At 43.9% G+C, this 16,859-nt stretch overlaps 1 protein-coding gene and 2 long non-coding RNA genes across 4 annotated transcripts in view; 1 reads left to right on the forward strand and 2 right to left on the reverse strand.

The window, feature by feature from the left end:
• Positions 1–3,924, forward strand: part of LOC142503482 (uncharacterized) — a 38,674-nt gene extending 34,750 nt beyond the window's left edge. The window contains exon 3 of the long non-coding RNA XR_012804030.1: positions 3,777–3,924. This is a non-coding gene — a long non-coding RNA (uncharacterized LOC142503482). The remainder of the gene's footprint in view (positions 1–3,776) is intronic.
• LOC142503483 (uncharacterized) lies at positions 1,832–8,154 on the reverse strand. The gene is made up of 2 exons (XR_012804031.1): positions 7,288–8,154; positions 1,832–2,461 (listed from the first exon to the last, which is right to left on the reverse strand). It is a non-coding gene; the product is annotated as an uncharacterized LOC142503483 (long non-coding RNA).
• A 1,986-nt stretch (positions 8,155–10,140) lies between these two features.
• The window catches only part of GIPC2 (GIPC PDZ domain containing family member 2), a 57,766-nt gene continuing 51,047 nt past the window's right edge, over positions 10,141–16,859 (reverse strand). For both annotated transcript variants that reach the window (XM_075615731.1, XM_075615730.1), the window contains exon 6: positions 10,141–13,915. In XM_075615731.1, coding sequence (XP_075471846.1) covers positions 13,764–13,915 — 152 coding nt within the window. In that variant the 3' untranslated portion in view covers positions 10,141–13,763. The remainder of the gene's footprint in view (positions 13,916–16,859) is intronic.

The raw sequence follows: 16,859 nt of genomic DNA on the forward strand, positions 1-16,859 counted from the left end.
TGTGTGACTGTGACTGTGTGTGTGTGTGTGTGTGTGTGATGGGGGAGAGCAGAAGGCAGAGGGGGTGCGAGGACTGGCGATGGAGCGTGTGAGTGTGTGTGTGAGAGTGTGAGTGTGAGTGTCTGTGTGTGAGTGAGAGTGTGTGTGAGTGAGAGTCTGTGTGTCTCATCCACCGCTGAGCTGCTGTCTCCTCCTCCGCCGCTGGCATTTGAGTGCTGATTTCAGACTCAAATGGCTTTCCCGAAGGAAAATAATGTATGCTTTAGTTTATTTTTAGTCTAATATTGAAAGTCTGCGTGTATGTGGGCTATTAAACGCTTAACATAAAGGGAATATGTTTGGGAGTGGCCATTAGATTAGGTTATTCACAAAGTTTAGCAAAACTTGAATTAAATTGACCTGTTTCCCAGAGTCTCTAAAAATAAACAAAACGGGAAAACGGGGGATAACAAACTAATGAGGCATAAAATAAAATAAAACGACCCTGGGGAGGCAAGCAGCCCGGGGTAATGCTCCCAGTCACGTGAGGGGGCTGGCAGGGATAGGACAGTTTGGGTAATGTGGATACCATTTTACTAAGAAATAGGCATCCAGTGGGCTGATAGTAATAACCAATTCAAACAATCTGAATCTGAGCCTAATCACTGCTGTGGGATATCATAAATTGGGTTTACAGGAATAATCATAAGGACTCAGACCTACAACACGGAAATATCAAACAATAAAACACAAATACAGGTAGTCCTCGTTATCCAACGTTTCACTTTACAGCGAATGGCATATCCAACGCCGTACAATGCAACCCTATGGGACGTTTTTCGACCCCGGAATGCGTTATCCAATGCCTGAACGCGTTATCCGACGCCTGAATGCGTTATCCAATGCTCACCACCACTGATTAACATGGGACTCACTTTACAACGGTTTCACTATCCAACGCTACTTCCAGAACGGATTCCGTTGGATAACCGAGGACTGCCTGTAAAGATATGAAACCATTATAAAACAACATATACCACATAACTTGTGCAGCCCCCCTGTGGGAAAGGGTTAGTTGTGTGGAAGGCTCCAATTGTATCGTCTCTATCATCACATGAGTTGTTGGGCAGAAACTAGCCACACCCACCTTCTAGAGGGTACCTGGTGATGTGAATAAATAATGTTACTGATAGACTGTTAAACCCCTCTCTTAGTTGCCATAGTGACTAGTGATGTCACTATTGGGTATATAAAGTGGGGATGTAACATTCTAGCTTTAGATCCCAGGAGGAGACAGAGATGGGTGATCTCATTGTAAATAATGTCAGTCTTGTGAGTCTGTAACTGAAGCAGCGTCAACGTCACGGTGCGTGACATTGACGTCAGTGCGTCGCGGGGGCGATTGGCCCAGCGACGTCACTGCCCCGCCTCCAACCACCTCCCCCCGGCTCGCTTCGCGCACTCTGGCTCGCCTGCAAGTTCGTGCAATCGCGCTGACTGAAGCAGGCGAGCCTCAGCGTTAGTGCGCCTCCGCTCTCCCCACACCTCTATGGCCCGGGCCTTAGAATCAGAACCCCCTTTGTTATTTCCCAGTTTCGGGAAAGTGTCATTCCTAAATAATAAATCAAATTAAATCATTCCTTAATAAATCAAATTAACAACAACCGATGGCTACATTCTTAACTATACATAGCTAGTGGGACTTAAATTCATACATAAATTGGAATTCAATTGATCATATTCATAGAATACACCTAACAATAACTTACAATATGCAAATATCCCTAACACGTTGGTACAACATGACACGTATATACAGAATTATCCTTAAAATGTGAAAAAGCACAATGCATGGAGGAAACTCCCACTGATAGGGTGATCATTTCCCACGTGCACTTTACCCTACCCGAGCTCGTCCATAAAATTACAACCGGATTGATACATAATCGCAATCGTATGTTTTCAAAGTCTGCACATTTTACAAATCTGTCTCCACGTTCATTCCGATGGCCGTAACCGGACTTACCAACTGACGCTTCGTCCTTTTGCTGGGCACCAATTTTTGCATTGAAATCTCAAATAACGATCTTGAGTGACAATTTAGCTTAAAGTTGGTTAATTTCATGGTAGAAGTCTTTTGACTTTGGGGCATAGCCTTGAATATCTTGTATTTCTTTGTCATCTGAATGATGGTTTGGACGGCTCTTCCAGGTGAGCGTTCATTCTCCACTCTGATGTTTCTCCATTTCCTGTTAACAATGAAATCTTCTGCAGTGATTCTTCCATTTTCTGTATTACACATATAATGCAATATATTGTATCAGCCAAGAGATTGCAGCTGCTTATCCCTTACTTAGGCCATTATACATTTCATTGTCATTTCTCTGTGTCTCCCGCAGTGAGCACGGTCAGATCCAGTCTGTCACTGCTGCAACATATTGCTGTTCTCTCCATTAGTAAAAGAGTTCATGTATTTGCAGTGCTAATAGGAATTGAAAACAATGATTAGATTAATGAATACTGATCATATTTTCAATTCTGTAAATCCTCATTATAAGAGTTGTAATTGCTCTTAAATTTCTGAATGCAATTGAGATCTAAATTGTACATTGTGCTCCATCTAAACGCCCTTGGTTGTGATTTGCAATCGTAGCATTACACAATGCTACACCTTTTCATTCTTCAAATTCCACTATTACATTTTAAGATCCCTGCACAAAGTACACTATGAGACCTTCACAATTCAAATAAATATAGTGGACCTTTTAAAGCACTGGTCACATGTTTCATTTAGATTGTAAGCTCTTCGGGGCAGGGACTCCTTTTCTTAATGCTACTTTATGTCTGAAGCGCTTATTCCCATTATGTGGTATATTATTATGCCACGTGTATCATTGCTCTGAAGCACTATATACATAGTCGGCGCTATATAAATAAAGATATACATACATTAATAGTTGCTGAATATCATTTCATAAAGCTCAGTCCAAAATATCAGGTTGAACTTTGCTACTGCAAGTCCTCAGTCATGTAACACTGCGTACTGTATCTTTATCACCGTGTTTTTTTGGTTTGTTTTGACGCCCAGAAATGGACTGTGCTTGGGGTACAAATGTAAATAATATGGACTGAAAGAAAAGTTCTGTGTGCCACAAAATCAATAAAGTGTATCAAATCAGCAACCAAGTTCAGCTTGGCGTAAGCCCTAAAAATACTCAATAGTGTTATCACAGAAGGAAGTTGCTACAATTTGTATCAACCCCAAAATGTATTTGACCTGGAAACAGATGTTTCTATATATAGGTTATTAAAATGTATTATTTTCACGGAATGGCTTTTACAAATTATATAACACAAAAAATTGATATTTACCAATACCAGTTATAAATGTAAAAAAATACACAATTCTGTTTCATTTAAAATGTATCAATCGAGTATTCAACATTAGGGATGCATCAAAATTCCTTTTAAACAACAAATGTTGTGTGGCAGTATGAAGTATTTTCACTGAACTTTTAATGTACCAAAAAATGTAAAGTAAAATCTTAGTAAGTAGACCTTAATATTTCTGTGCAAAGTGATCTAGCCTCTGTAAGACAATTATCATTTGATTACAGTCTGCTCCAATTGTAAGAAACTTAAGCAAACACTTTGCCCATTTCATGCAGTCACAGGGGACAAATCTAATGTGTCTAGACACTTCCTAGAGATGCATAGCCACCTATCTCTGGAAGCAACATTCCTAGTATTGGATGAGCACATTCTCAGTTTATGTACTTTTCTCAATTTCTTTGCAGGAGCAAAGAACACTCAATCTGGTCTGCATTAGAACGAACACATGAAAAGATATTTTTCTATTGGTGCCAATTAAGAAAATCCAATTTAGCTGAAGACAGGACAAATGAAACAAAAAATTCACTTCCAATACAGAAGAACCACTAAACACAACCAACCGTTCTAAATAAAAAGAACAACAAAATAAATCATGATTTTGTTCACTCTTTATTGATAGGGACAGCTGTGCGCGTTTGTTCCACCACCTATTAATCCTGCACTATATGATAATAGGAAGTATCCATCTGTAGCCTCTTTCATTAGAAAAAAAGACCATGGAAAAGGCGATCAAGAATAGGTCTATTTACTAGAGCGTGATACCCATTATCACGGGCACGGGAGTGTGTGAGCGCATGAAAGGGGTTAACCAAAGAGGTCACCACTTGTCACTCACCTTCCCATAGGGCACTACAAATAAGCATACACACCCAGGGCCGCCGATGGGAGGAGAGCCGGGACAACTGTCCCGGGTCCAGTGGCTACTGGTGTCCAGACCGCTCGGTGCTAGAAGTTGGACCTGGCCAGAGGTCGGGCCCAACATCTGCTTCCGACTGACAGGCTTCAGCTCTCCCCAGCTGCGGGCCGGCCTTCACTCAAACCCTGCCCCAGCACGCTGAAAGTTTGGCATTCGCGTGGCCCCCGAGGATTCCCCCTAAGGTAGGTAGGTGTGTGGGTTTTTTTAGGGTGGGGGGGAGGTTGTGTATGATGATGGGATGGGGGGTTATTGTATGGGGGAGGGGGGGTTATTGTATGGGGAGGGGGGGTTATTGCGTGGGGGTTGGAGGGGTTGTTGTGTGCGAAGGGGAGGGGAGTTATTCTGTGGTATTGCCGTTAGGAGGAATTGTTGAGTGTGAGGAGGGGAGGGGGAATGATGGTGAGAATGGGGTTTATTGTGTGGGGAAGGGGGGTTTATTGTGTGGGGAGAGGGGGTTTATTGTATGGGGAGAGGGGGTTTATTGTGTGGGGAGAGGGAGGTTAATGTGTGTGGGGGGGATTATTATGGGGTTAGGAGGAATATTGTGTGTGGAGGGGAGAAGGGTTATTGTGTGGTATTGAGAGGCGTGGAGAATTGTTGATTGTGAAGGGGAAATGGAGTGTGAGAAGGGGAAGGGGGAATGTAGCGTGAGTAGGGGAGGGGAAAAGGAGTGTTGGAAGGGGGAGGAACGAGTGTGGGGAGGGGGAATGGAGTGTGAGGAGGGGAAGGGGAAATGGAGTGTGGAGAGGGGGGAATGGAGTGTGAGAAGGGGAAGGGGGAATGAAGCGTGAGAAGGGGAAGGGGGAATGGAGCGTGAATAAGGGAGGGGAAAAGGAGTGTTGGAAGGGGGAGAAACGAGTGTGGGGAGGGGGAATTGGTGTGAGGAGGGGAAGGGGAATGGAGTGTGAGGAGGGGAAATGGAGTGGGGAGAGGGGGTAATGGGGAGGGGGTATGGAGTGTGAGAAGGGGTAGGAGGAATGGAGCATGAAGAGGGGAGGGAAAAAGGAGTGTTGGAAGGGGGAGAAACAAGTGTGGGGAGGGGGAATGGAGTGTGAGGAGAGGGGAATAGAGGGTGAAGTGGGAATCGAGTGTGAAGATGGGAGGGGGAATGGAGTGGGAGGATGGTAATGGAGTGTGAGGAGGATAGGGGGAATGGAGCTTGAGGATGGAAGTGGGGAATGGAGTGGGAGGAGGGGAGAGTGGGAATGGATTGTGAGGAGGGGAATGGAGAGTGAGGAGAGGTGGGTGAAGGAGCATAAGGCAGGATGGGGGAATAGAGCATGGGTGGGGGAAAGGGGTATGGAGCATGAGGAGGGGAGGGGGAATGGAGGGGGAGGAGGGGAGAATGGGAATGGAGTGTGAGGAGGAATGGAGTATAAGGCAGGTAGGGGGAATGGAGTGTGAGGAGGGGGGAATGGAGTGTGAGGAGCAGGGAATGGAGTGTGAGGAGGGGGGAATGGAGTGTGAGGGGGGAATGGAGTGTGAGGAGGGAATGGAGCATAAGGCAGGATGGGGGAATAGAGCATGGGTGGGGGAAGGGGGTAATGGAGCATGAGGAGGGGAGGGGGAATGGAGGGGGAGGAGGGGATAGTGGGAATGGAGTGTGAGGAGGGAATGGAGTATGAGGAGGGTAGGGGGAATGGAGTGAGGAGGGGGGAATGGAGTGTGAGGAGGGGAGGGGGAAAAAGGAGTGTAAGGAGGGGAGAGTGGGAATGGAGTGTGAAGAGGGAAGGGGGAAGCTGAAGACTGAGCCACTGATTGAGTCACCTGTGCTGAATCGGGATGTCATTAAACCCTGACCTGTTGGTGGCCCTTGAGGACTGGAGTTGCTCACCCCTGATGTAGAGGTTGGCAGTTAGTAGGTGGCAGCCTCATGCCGAGAGAGAAGATGGAAAAGCTGCACAAGAAATGCGGGCATAGAACGGAGCTGATATTGGCAGCAGGAAGAGGTGAGCTACAGTACCCCACCACCCTTACCATTGGGCACGGGGTAAAAGAAAAAGACAGAACACCATCGGAGACAGCTGCCTCCATAAAAGTCATGTTGTGAAAGCTAGGTTTCGGTTAGAGCAAAGAGATTAAGTGAGCGAGACCAGAAGAGGTCGTCCATCCATCAGCACTTTCATTAATAGACATTAAAGAGGTATAAAATATATATTGCGCTGCTAATATATAAACTTCACAGAAGCACCTGCACTTGTATCAGAACTCAGGAATTATTCATGGAATGTTTTTAGTCTTAACAAATATGAAATTATTGGCGACCCTCGGTATGTGTACTGTACTGTTTAATATTTGTTTTAAAAATAAAGTAAAATGAACTTTTATACAGGCATACCCCGTATTAACGTACGCAATGGGACTGGAGCATGTATGTAAAGCGAAAATGTACTTAAAGTGAAGCACTCCCTTTTTCCCACTTGTCGATGCATGTACTGTACTGCAATCGTCATATACGTGCATAACTGATGTAAATAACGCATTTGTAACAGGCTCTATAGTCTCCCCGCTTGTGCACGGTACAGGTAGGGAGCCGGTATTGCTGTTCAGGGCGTGCTGACAGGCGCATGCGCGAGCTGCCGTTTGCCTAATGGGCGACATGTACTTACTCGCGAGTGTACTTAAAGTGAGTGTCCTTAAACCGAGGTATGCCTGTAATTATACTGTTATGGTTCACGCGCACTTTACAATATCCTACTTTTTCTTTGCCTTTTTTGTGCATAATTTAAATTGGGCAGAATATCAAAGAAAATGTGTAAATGAACTTGAACTGTCTCAGGCAACTGACAATGTTTACACATATCCTCACACAGAAATCATTTGAATAATTCCACAATAGAAAACGATTAGAGTATTTCACAAACAGATATTGAATGAGGGAAAGTACCAATTAAGAGATTGAATTTTTTTAAATTAAAAATATGTAACCCTTCCTTGCCCGGCAGGAAACAGGTGTCACCATGAGGTAGTGTAGATGTGGTGACACAGACTCTCCTTACCTTCTCAGGGTGCTGGCATTCAGCTGGCTGGTAGTGTAAGCGCTCAGGGTGGTAGGAAAAGGTGCCAGGAAATTTGTTACACAAACAGGACAGGTTTATTGGCAAGACAACATGTACACCTTTCTTCCTTGGGGTCCAGACAGCTCCACGGGGAGGTACACGTGGCTTGTGTCACTTAATCTCACCCACGGTAAAGATGAGCATGCATTTCCATGACTTTAATGGACTGGAATAATTCACAGGTACTTTCCTAGACTCAGCTTAGGGGTGTAGTTGCATCACGGTTCCCATCTACTCTTCATCCTTACAATGTCCTAACAGTCTTCACTTTGTAACCTGGTGTGCCTTTACTTCAAGATTGGCCTTAGAGCAACCTTGCTGGTGACAGTTCTGGAAAACCCTGGTTTAATGAACCTGGCCCGCACATACTCCCCTACACTTAGTGGACAGTCACGCCTCTACATCAGATATTAAGTGACCCTATCTGGCTGGGGACACTTCCCCTAACTGTGAAAACAATAAAGGTGACCGCACATCTTAACACAGAGTTACACACGTTCTAGACTAGGACTGCATGCACACAGATGAGACCCATCCTGTTTCCTCCGGGCCCTCCTGGTGTTGTTGGGGAACTCCTGTGATCCTCCAGGGGTCTAAGGACCAACCCCTTGTACTCCCATCTTTATATTCCCTAGTGACCGCATAGGTCACAATACTTATAGGGGAGTGTCTGGGCTCCTCACATCACCCCACCCCATGTGACAGGGGGAACCCCTATAGAATAGGGGCGGGGCTTAACTTTCAGTTAGACGGTTTGCAACAATATTTTAAAGTCACCATTTAGCAACATCCCAGCAGAACTTAACCCCTTCTATAACAAGTAGTAACCCGAAAGGGGGGGGTTACAAATATATACTGTAAATAACTCTGGGTCATGAATAAGATGCAGTGGCGTAGCAGACATGTGCCGACCACCAGGCAAAAACATTTTCAGGGCCCCATTAATACTGTCCCCCCCCCCCCCCCCCATCCTCTCCATTATTCTCGTACTCATCGTCCCTCCTCATCTCTCCCCATCCCTCCTCACCATCGTCCCTCCTCATTTCTCCCCATCATAATCATTATCTACCCCTCCTCATCATCATCTCACCCCTCCTCCTTATCTCACCCCCTCCTCATCATCCTATACCCCACCTCATCTCTCCCCCGCTTCCTTATCATCTCTCCCCCTCCTCCTCCTCATCAGCTCTCTCCCTCATCATCACCATCATCAGCTCTCCCCTTAATGATCATCGCAATCACTAGCTCTCCCCATCACCATCACCATCTCTCTCTCCTCCTGCATGCATACCTGTGGGTGGTAATAGAGACAGGCGGGGGGAGATGGTAGGTGGCGGCGGCCCCCGGGACTAAACAGAGAATAAGCCGGCAGAGGAATGAGCAGTTGCTACAGAGGCAGTGCCGGATGGCCGGGGAGGAGCGCCCTCTAGCGGTCTGACCCGGTGTCTGCTGCTAGAGGGCGCTCCTCCCCTGTCGTCCTGCTCTGCCTCTGTAGCAACTGCTCATTCCTCTGCCAGCTTATCCTCTGTATAACCCCAGGTGCCCGCCGCTGCATATCATCTCCACCCGTCTGTCTCTATCTGAAGAGAGATGTGGGCCACCAACAGGGGGGGGGGAAGAGTGGGCACCCGAGTGTGTGGGCCACCTGAATTCCCTTCAGTCTGTATCACTTCACTGATTATGCCAGCCCACATAGCAGTACGGTGTAGTTGGATTGAAGGAGACTTGGGAGAAGGGATTTCCACATGGCATTCTTCAGATTCATGGAAACAGCTTAAGTAACAAATTATGTCCAAAAGCAAAAGTGCGGAGGGGATCTGTGCATATATTTATATTAATCATTCTGACTTAGGTGTATTAGTTGGAATTTCAAGATAGTGCGAGAATTCCATTGCACACCACATACCTGTTAGGGCAGGACAGCAGGATGGAGTGTGGGATGTGTACAATGTAGTGTAAGTGACACTATGCAGAGTTCCCAATGTCCAGACTAAGAACATGATGCATTTAAATGATTTACTAAATATCTCTCCCACTGAATCAGAAGAACCGCTATGGCTTAAAGCAGCAGTCCAAGCTGGCGGTTTTATTCATTTATTTTTCCCTTTAATATGTGCATCAATACAGCCCACACAATGATAAGTAATCGGCTAAGTTGCTGATCGATCCGTTCTCCTGTGATCGATCGGTGAAGATTCGGCTCGGGGGTTCCCTAAATGGCTCAGTCAGCAGAAGAGGAGCAAAGATGCAAAGTTCTGTGGGGAAGATCACGTGACCAGGCAGTCACTAGATACAATTGGTGCACTGCTAGAGAGGGCAGGGCTCAAAAAGGGGTGTGCCAGAGCCTGTTTCAGAAGAGGAAGGGGATGTGACTTTGTAAGTGGTTGCTATAGAAACAATAAAATGCTTGTTACGTTATAATACATAAAAAATGTTTTTAAAAAAATTCTACAAGCATTTTCTCAAAGTACAGCACTGATTTTTGTTTTTTTAAACACACACAGACACGTAGGATATTGGTTGGTCTGCAGCTTTAACCAACTTCACGTCTTCCCCAACTTTCTCACCCTTTGCAACAAACCCTCAATAAGGGGAGCTGAGATATGGGGCAAATTAAAGAGGGGGAGAAATAGAAAACAAGCTTTGGCTGAGTCACTGATTGAGCCCCCTGTGCTGAAGCAGGGATAACCTGAAAACCTGACCCGTTGGCGGCCCTTGAGGACTGGACTTGGCCGCCCCTGCACTAGTAGCTTAAATCAGAAGCATAATTAAAACAACAAAAAATGCTAAAACGATTTTACAATAACACAGCTTTAATTATTCAACATCATCCTCCTTAGCAGAAAACGTCTCGCAGGATTTTTCTACTAAGCCAGACGGTTTATGCAATTAAACTAATATTTATTTTTGTAAGTATTTTTAAAACAATGCAATATCGTTAACAAGCAATATTTAAAGCTGACTGACTTTATTAAAAGCAACAAACACAGATTAACTTCAGATTTGCATTTTCATTTTAACTGTCACAAACGGCATTAAATGTATCAACACGGAAACAAAACGGTATTTACATATTTAAAAGACAGTGATAATATACACCATTACAATAACTGGAAACACAGGTAGAAGTTGGTGTGTGCAGACAGAGCGGTACCACCGGGCACGGGGCTTGCACTGTGGCTTTGGAATGGAATTAGTTCGCTGATAAGAAGAATCATTTTCTCGGGCCCCCAACTACTCAGCTGGAACCCATGGGGGAAAAAACAGAGTTTCACATCCCCTCTACTCTCCCAAGAACCGGAACATGTCGCTGCGATCATGCAGGCCCCTAACACTGGAGGCATACTCTTAGGGGTCTCTACAAACAGCTCGCAGCTTAAAGGAGCCGTACACGTGGGCTGTTTTTTAAACATTTTTTTAAAAACTATTTACACAGTAATGAAGCGGGGGGTCTCCGGAGCTGAACCCCCGTTAATTTCAGGTCTGGGGATCCCCTGCTTCCAGAAATACTTGCCTCCGAAGCGGGCGTCGGTATCTCCTGCAAGTTTAAAGCTGCCGCGTCACGCGGGCCAATAGGAAGCCGCACCGGATGATGTCACGGTTTCCTATTGGCCCGCAGGGCGCGGGAGCTTTGAAACTCTGCAGTTACGCGAACACCAGCTAGCGGGCTGGAGCACCTACCGGCACCCACTACGGAGGTAAGTATCTCCGGAAGCAGAGTGTCCCCGGAGCTGAAAATAATGGGGTTCAGCTCCGGAGACCCCCTGCTTCCTATGTATCCAGCTTGGATTGACGCTTTAAATGAGCTGGACTAGACCGTGCTGACAAACAGTAGTTAATCAATGGGAGAGTCCAACAAGCCGCTAGCCTTATTTCATTAGCAGCCTCCCATACATTGGCATGTTTAATACATTCAAAATAGAGCATCAGTGCCCTAAAAAAAGTAGATGTATTAAAAAAATTAAAAATGTGATATTTGTAAACGTTGTAACTAAACGTTATGATGGATTTTACATCTTCTCATTTCCCCCTGGGCTCTTTCTATCCGACAGACATTGTATGAGTGGGTATAAATTATATGACTTTGACGGGACTCAAACAAGATAATTCCCCAATTCATCTAAGACCTTTTAAACCAAGGGTGGCCACCTCCAGCCCTGAAGGGTCACCAACAGGTCACGTGTTCAGGATATCCCTGCTTCAGCTCAGTCTTTGATTGAGCCACCTGTGCTGAAGCAGGGATATCCTGAAAACGTGACCTGTTGGTGACCCTTCAGGGCTGGAGTTGGTCACCCTTGTCTAAACCTGTGACTACCGTTTGTTCAACAAAGTTCTAAAATGCGTCAGCACCTTTAATCAACTAGTTACATGAAAGAGCTATTGAATAATGCATTCCTTTTTACATTCAAAATCTCAAAGGTTAGTGAAAACAAATGTCTGTATAATGAGTTCTTCCTCTGGGACACTGGATTCCCCATATTTTATAAATACATAAAATACACATTATTTACGCTAAAGGTTAGTTTGCAGCTTAACACCATAAACCATTGTATTGTGTAGTAAATAATCTAAAAAAGAAATATCACCTTATTTTGCGACATTTGTCATAAATGTTAAAATAAGGTTATTGTGTCTGCAGTGAATAACTCATTGCTCGTTCAAATCAACAAAAAATACAACTCCATTCCAGCTTGTGGCTGATGCGATGTAGTAATTCACATTGTATTTCGTTTCCGCCTATCAGCAAGGGAAACCTTGGCTGTTCCAACTGAAGCACTGACAGCAAGCAACAATATGTGTAGCTTATTTCCTACTCTCTATTACTGTACAAATATGTACCATGTCTTTCATATCAGGTGTATACACTGCAAAGAAATGTCTGCATGTGTACAATGTAATACTTTGTATTAGTGGAGACTGGATGCGGGTATTGGTAGATGCATATCTGAAAGGAGTCACTATCATAGGCTATAAAAGACGTTCCATCTGCATTTCTAAGGTTGGAATGAAGGATGTGAAGATCACTCATGTTTATGATATTAAAGGTGATAGAATATGAAGATGTTTAAAGTGCATAATGGCATTATTTTAATCACTCTTTGTGATTACCACCTTTTTTAGTTCACAGTTAATTAATTATTCACTTTATTTATCATGAACTATACATTCTTTTATTGCAGTGGTGTATGAGTGGGTATTTGTTTAATTTGTGTTATTTCAGGAGGAAAAGATAAAAACTTTAAATGGGAGATGTTTAGTCACATTTAAAATGTAGGGGGGAATATAGCTCAGTTTGTAATTACCTCCTCCACTTTCCACGTTACAAAGCAGAAAAGTTGTTGGCGCTTGAAATCACCAATGTATAAAAAAAAAATGAAATAATTCATAAACTTAAAAGCCATATTTACTATTTGGTACTAAGCCCTAAGACGGCCTACGGTGTCGTAAAGTGTTTATATGGCTTAGCGCTGTTTAGTATGTATATGTTGTATATCCAAAATGCCTGAAGGTTTGTTTTGTTACTGTTATTCTATAAGGGCGCAGGCCTGCACGCTTTCTCTGTGTTTCAGAATTGTAGAAGAATGACATGTATTTCAATGTGAAGACATTATTACATGGAGGAATTAGTAACACAGCCAGGTTCCACCTCCCTTGTATTTAAAACTAGATTCTACTATGTGCAAGATGCTACACATCAAATCAGAGTGCACAGTACGATTATGCACGACTAATATTTACACATAATCACACCAAATTGATTAAAAAAAATGTGTATATTGAATGTAAAAAAAAAGCATAATAATTTGTGTCAATGAACTACTTTATTTGTAGTGCGATACTAAAAAGAAACCCAGCCCATTACCTCAATTTTATTTTTAATGATATTCCAACAACAAAAATATATGTATAACTTAATGTTTCAAACAATGCTTTATACAAAACAGAAAAATCAATCAAAAGTAATAATGCAATGTGTTATTTATTATAGGCATCAGGGATTGTTACTTTTAGGAGTTATGCCCAGTAACCCCTGCATTATAATAATCACTTTGTTTCTTGGATCCACTAGAAAACGGAGAATCAGGAGCAGCATTTTCTCTCTTTATATTTGGGAAATGTATTTTTTTACTCTTTAATAGCACATATATTACTGATTTTTCTGGATGGCTCTCTCTTTCATTAAGACATAGTCATATGCTGGTAGTATATGCATAATATTAAGGTCTCCCTGCTATAGGCAATTTACATTTTGGAAAAATGATATTATATCTTGGTTGCAATAATGAAGATGAACAGAAGCAGTGCTTCCTCTTCATCTGTTTATCCCAATTTAAGAAAATACTTTAAAGTTCAGATCAGTCATTTATTCAGCAGTAATTGTATCCCAGTGCTTAGAAATGTCCAAGTATTTCACATTAAAGACGCCCTTGCTTTGCGTCTCCTATTGCTCCCCAGACATCAAAGACAAACTCATCAGGGAAAGCAAAGTCTCCGAGAGCTTCATCGAGCGCCACCGCAAACTCGTCTGGGTTTTTCTTGTCCCTTCCCGCTTCCACCATTGTTGCAGCTAAAAAAGAAATAAATTAGGATTTAGGGAGAGGAGATAAATGGCCACTGAAGTCAGCCCGTCCGTTCTATGTGAAAGAAACCTTTATTTTTATATCATCCCTGGTCAAAAGATATTTGGTCATATACAAGAACAAATATTGCTCTCATAGTGCAGTTTTAGGCTGAATCCATAGAGACTTCAGCCGTGCGGAGGCGCGCGGAGGCAGATGGAAAGCGGGTGCTTTCCCTGGCCTTAGACCGCGCGCCGTCCAGGGGCGTGTCGGGGGGGGGGGGGGGGCCTGTGTCGTCACGGAGCTGGTTCGCCCTCATTGGGCGAACCGCTCACATGACCGGCCCTGCGCTCCGGTGAGCTCAGAAACTAAAGATTTGTTAAGACACACGCTTCCGCAAGTGTGCGGAAGCGTGCGCGAGCCCCTGCTAAAGCCGCTCTCATTGCGGCTGCAGGGGCTCACTGCCGAGAAGCAGCGCGCCTCAGCACGGGTCAGCACCTAAGCGCTGACCATGCCCGAGGCCTAACTTAGAAGGTTTGTTCGGCTAATCTCAAGGGATGACCCCATGTCAATTGTACTTTCCTTGTGATACGATGTTTCCTTGAAAGGTCTTTGTATTGACTTTGGATATATTTGTAAATAGCGATCATATCCCCTCTTAGACGCATCTTTTCTAATGTAAAAAATTCTCATTGAGATTGTCTTTCATCAGAATGCAGAGAAGGGAGTTGAAATTTTGGAGTTGAAATTGGAGGTGAAGATTGGAGGAAGATCTTGACTCTGCATTAAACTTTGCCACTGTGAGACATTCTCTTTTAACATCTGTGATTATTTGTTAATTTTTATCCTCCATTACCTGGGAAGTCTCTCCTCCTGCATCTTACTATACCCTCCCTACTGCTTTTTGTGTTTACTGTTTCCTCGCTCCTTTGTGAATGTCTCTGTTCTCTCCAACTTCCCCACTCCCCACTGCACTATTATTTATACACCCCTCTCCCAACAATTTCTATACCCCTCAATAAAAAACACCCACACAAATCCTCTATTCACACCCTCTATCTATTCCTTCCCACTGCTGGGGATCTCCCCATAGCCTGAAGTATTGTATTGTATGTCTTTATTTATATAGCGCCATTAATGTACATAGCGCTTCACAGTAGTAATACATGTGGTAATCAAATAAATAACAGATAATATCAATAACAGATCATGGGAATAAGTGCTTTAGACATAAAAGTAACATTAAGGAAGAGGAGTCCCTGCCCCGAGGAGCTTACAGTCTAATTGGTAGGTAGGGAGAACGTACAGAGACAGTAGGAGGGAATTCTGGTAAGTGCATCTGCAGGGGGCCAAGCTTTATGTATCATGTGTTCAGAATATCCACAGTGCTATTCATATGCTTCTTTAAGCAAGTGTGTCTTAAGGTGGGTCTTAAAGGTGGATAGAGAGGGTGCTAGTCGGGTACTGAGGGGAAGGGCATTCCAGAGGTGTGGGACAGTCAGTGAAAAAGGTTTAAGGCGGGAGAGGGCTTTAGATACAAAGGGGGTAGAAAGAAGACATCCTTGAGAAGAACGCAAGAGTCTGGATGGTGCATAACGAGAAATTAGGGCTGAGATGTAAGGAGGGGCAGAAGAGTGTAAAGCTTTAAAAGTGAGGAGAAGAATGGAGTGTGAGATGCGGGGTTTGATCGGAAGCCAGGAGAGGAGTTTCAGGAGAGGAGATGCTGTGACAGATCTAGGAAAGAGTAGAGTGATTCTGGCAGCAGCATTTAGGATAGATTGTAGGGGAGACAGATGAGAGGCAGGAAGGCCGGACAGCAGGAGGTTACAGTAATCAAGACAGGAGAGAATGAGGGCCTGAGTCAGCGTTTTAGCAGTCGAGCAACAGAGGAAATGGCGTATCTTTGTTATATTGCGGAGGAAAAAGCGACAAGTTTTAGAAATGTTTTGAATGTGAGGGACGAATGTGAGAGAGGAGTCGAGTGTGACCCCTAGGCTGCGTGCTTGGGCTACTGGGTAAATGATCGTAGTTCCAACAGTAATGTGGAAGGAGGTAGTAGGGCCAGGTTTGGGAGGAAGTATGAGGAGCTCTGTATTAGCCATGTTGAGTTTAAGGCAGCGGAGGACCATCCAGGATGATATAGCAGAGAGACATTCAGAAACTTTGGTTTGTACAGCAAGTGTAAGGTCGGGTGTTGAAAGTATATTTGTGTGTCGTCAGCATAAAGGTGATATTTGAACCCAAACGATGTTATTAGGAAGCCAGACATACACACCTGATCTCACTCATGCGTCCCTGCCATCTCTTCCCCTGTAAATGGTGTTAACCTCTTCATTTAATACTGACCAGCCTTAAATCTCACCCCACAAATCAAGTATCCCAATAGCCTGCAACTCATGGCTATTGTCCCACACTCAGTCACTCCTACCACACATTGTGACCAAGCACTGCCATCTACAGCACTTACTCCCTCACCTACTGTCTCTGTAAGTTTCCCATTAAACCTCTTAGATTGTAAGCTCTTCGTGGCAGGGATTTCCTTTCCTATTGTCTGATTTTGCTGCACTTACTGTATAATTATAATTCCCTGTACTGTATTCTTTGTGAAGCGCTGAGTACACTTTTGGCGTTATATAAATAAAGACATACAATTACAAGGGGATGTTAGCTCTCCCATCCCCAGTACTGTACTCCATATTAAAGGTGTGATGTTTCAACTGTTCCGAAACGATGAAATGGCAAGCTCCTTACCCATTGTACCAGGGCATGTTATAATATTATATTAATGCTGCAGTTCAAGCTGACGTTTTAAAAAAAATAAAAAAAGATTTTTCCCGTTCAATATGTGCATCAATACAATCTGACAAGTGATAGGCTAAGCTGCAGATCGATCCGTTCTCCTGTATCAATCGCTTGCTCTGGGCTATCTAATTCAGCATTTTGGGCAATGTA

Source organism: Ascaphus truei, chromosome 10 (genome assembly GCF_040206685.1).
Source record: "Ascaphus truei isolate aAscTru1 chromosome 10, aAscTru1.hap1, whole genome shotgun sequence".
Classification (NCBI taxonomy): domain Eukaryota; kingdom Metazoa; phylum Chordata; class Amphibia; order Anura; family Ascaphidae; genus Ascaphus; species Ascaphus truei.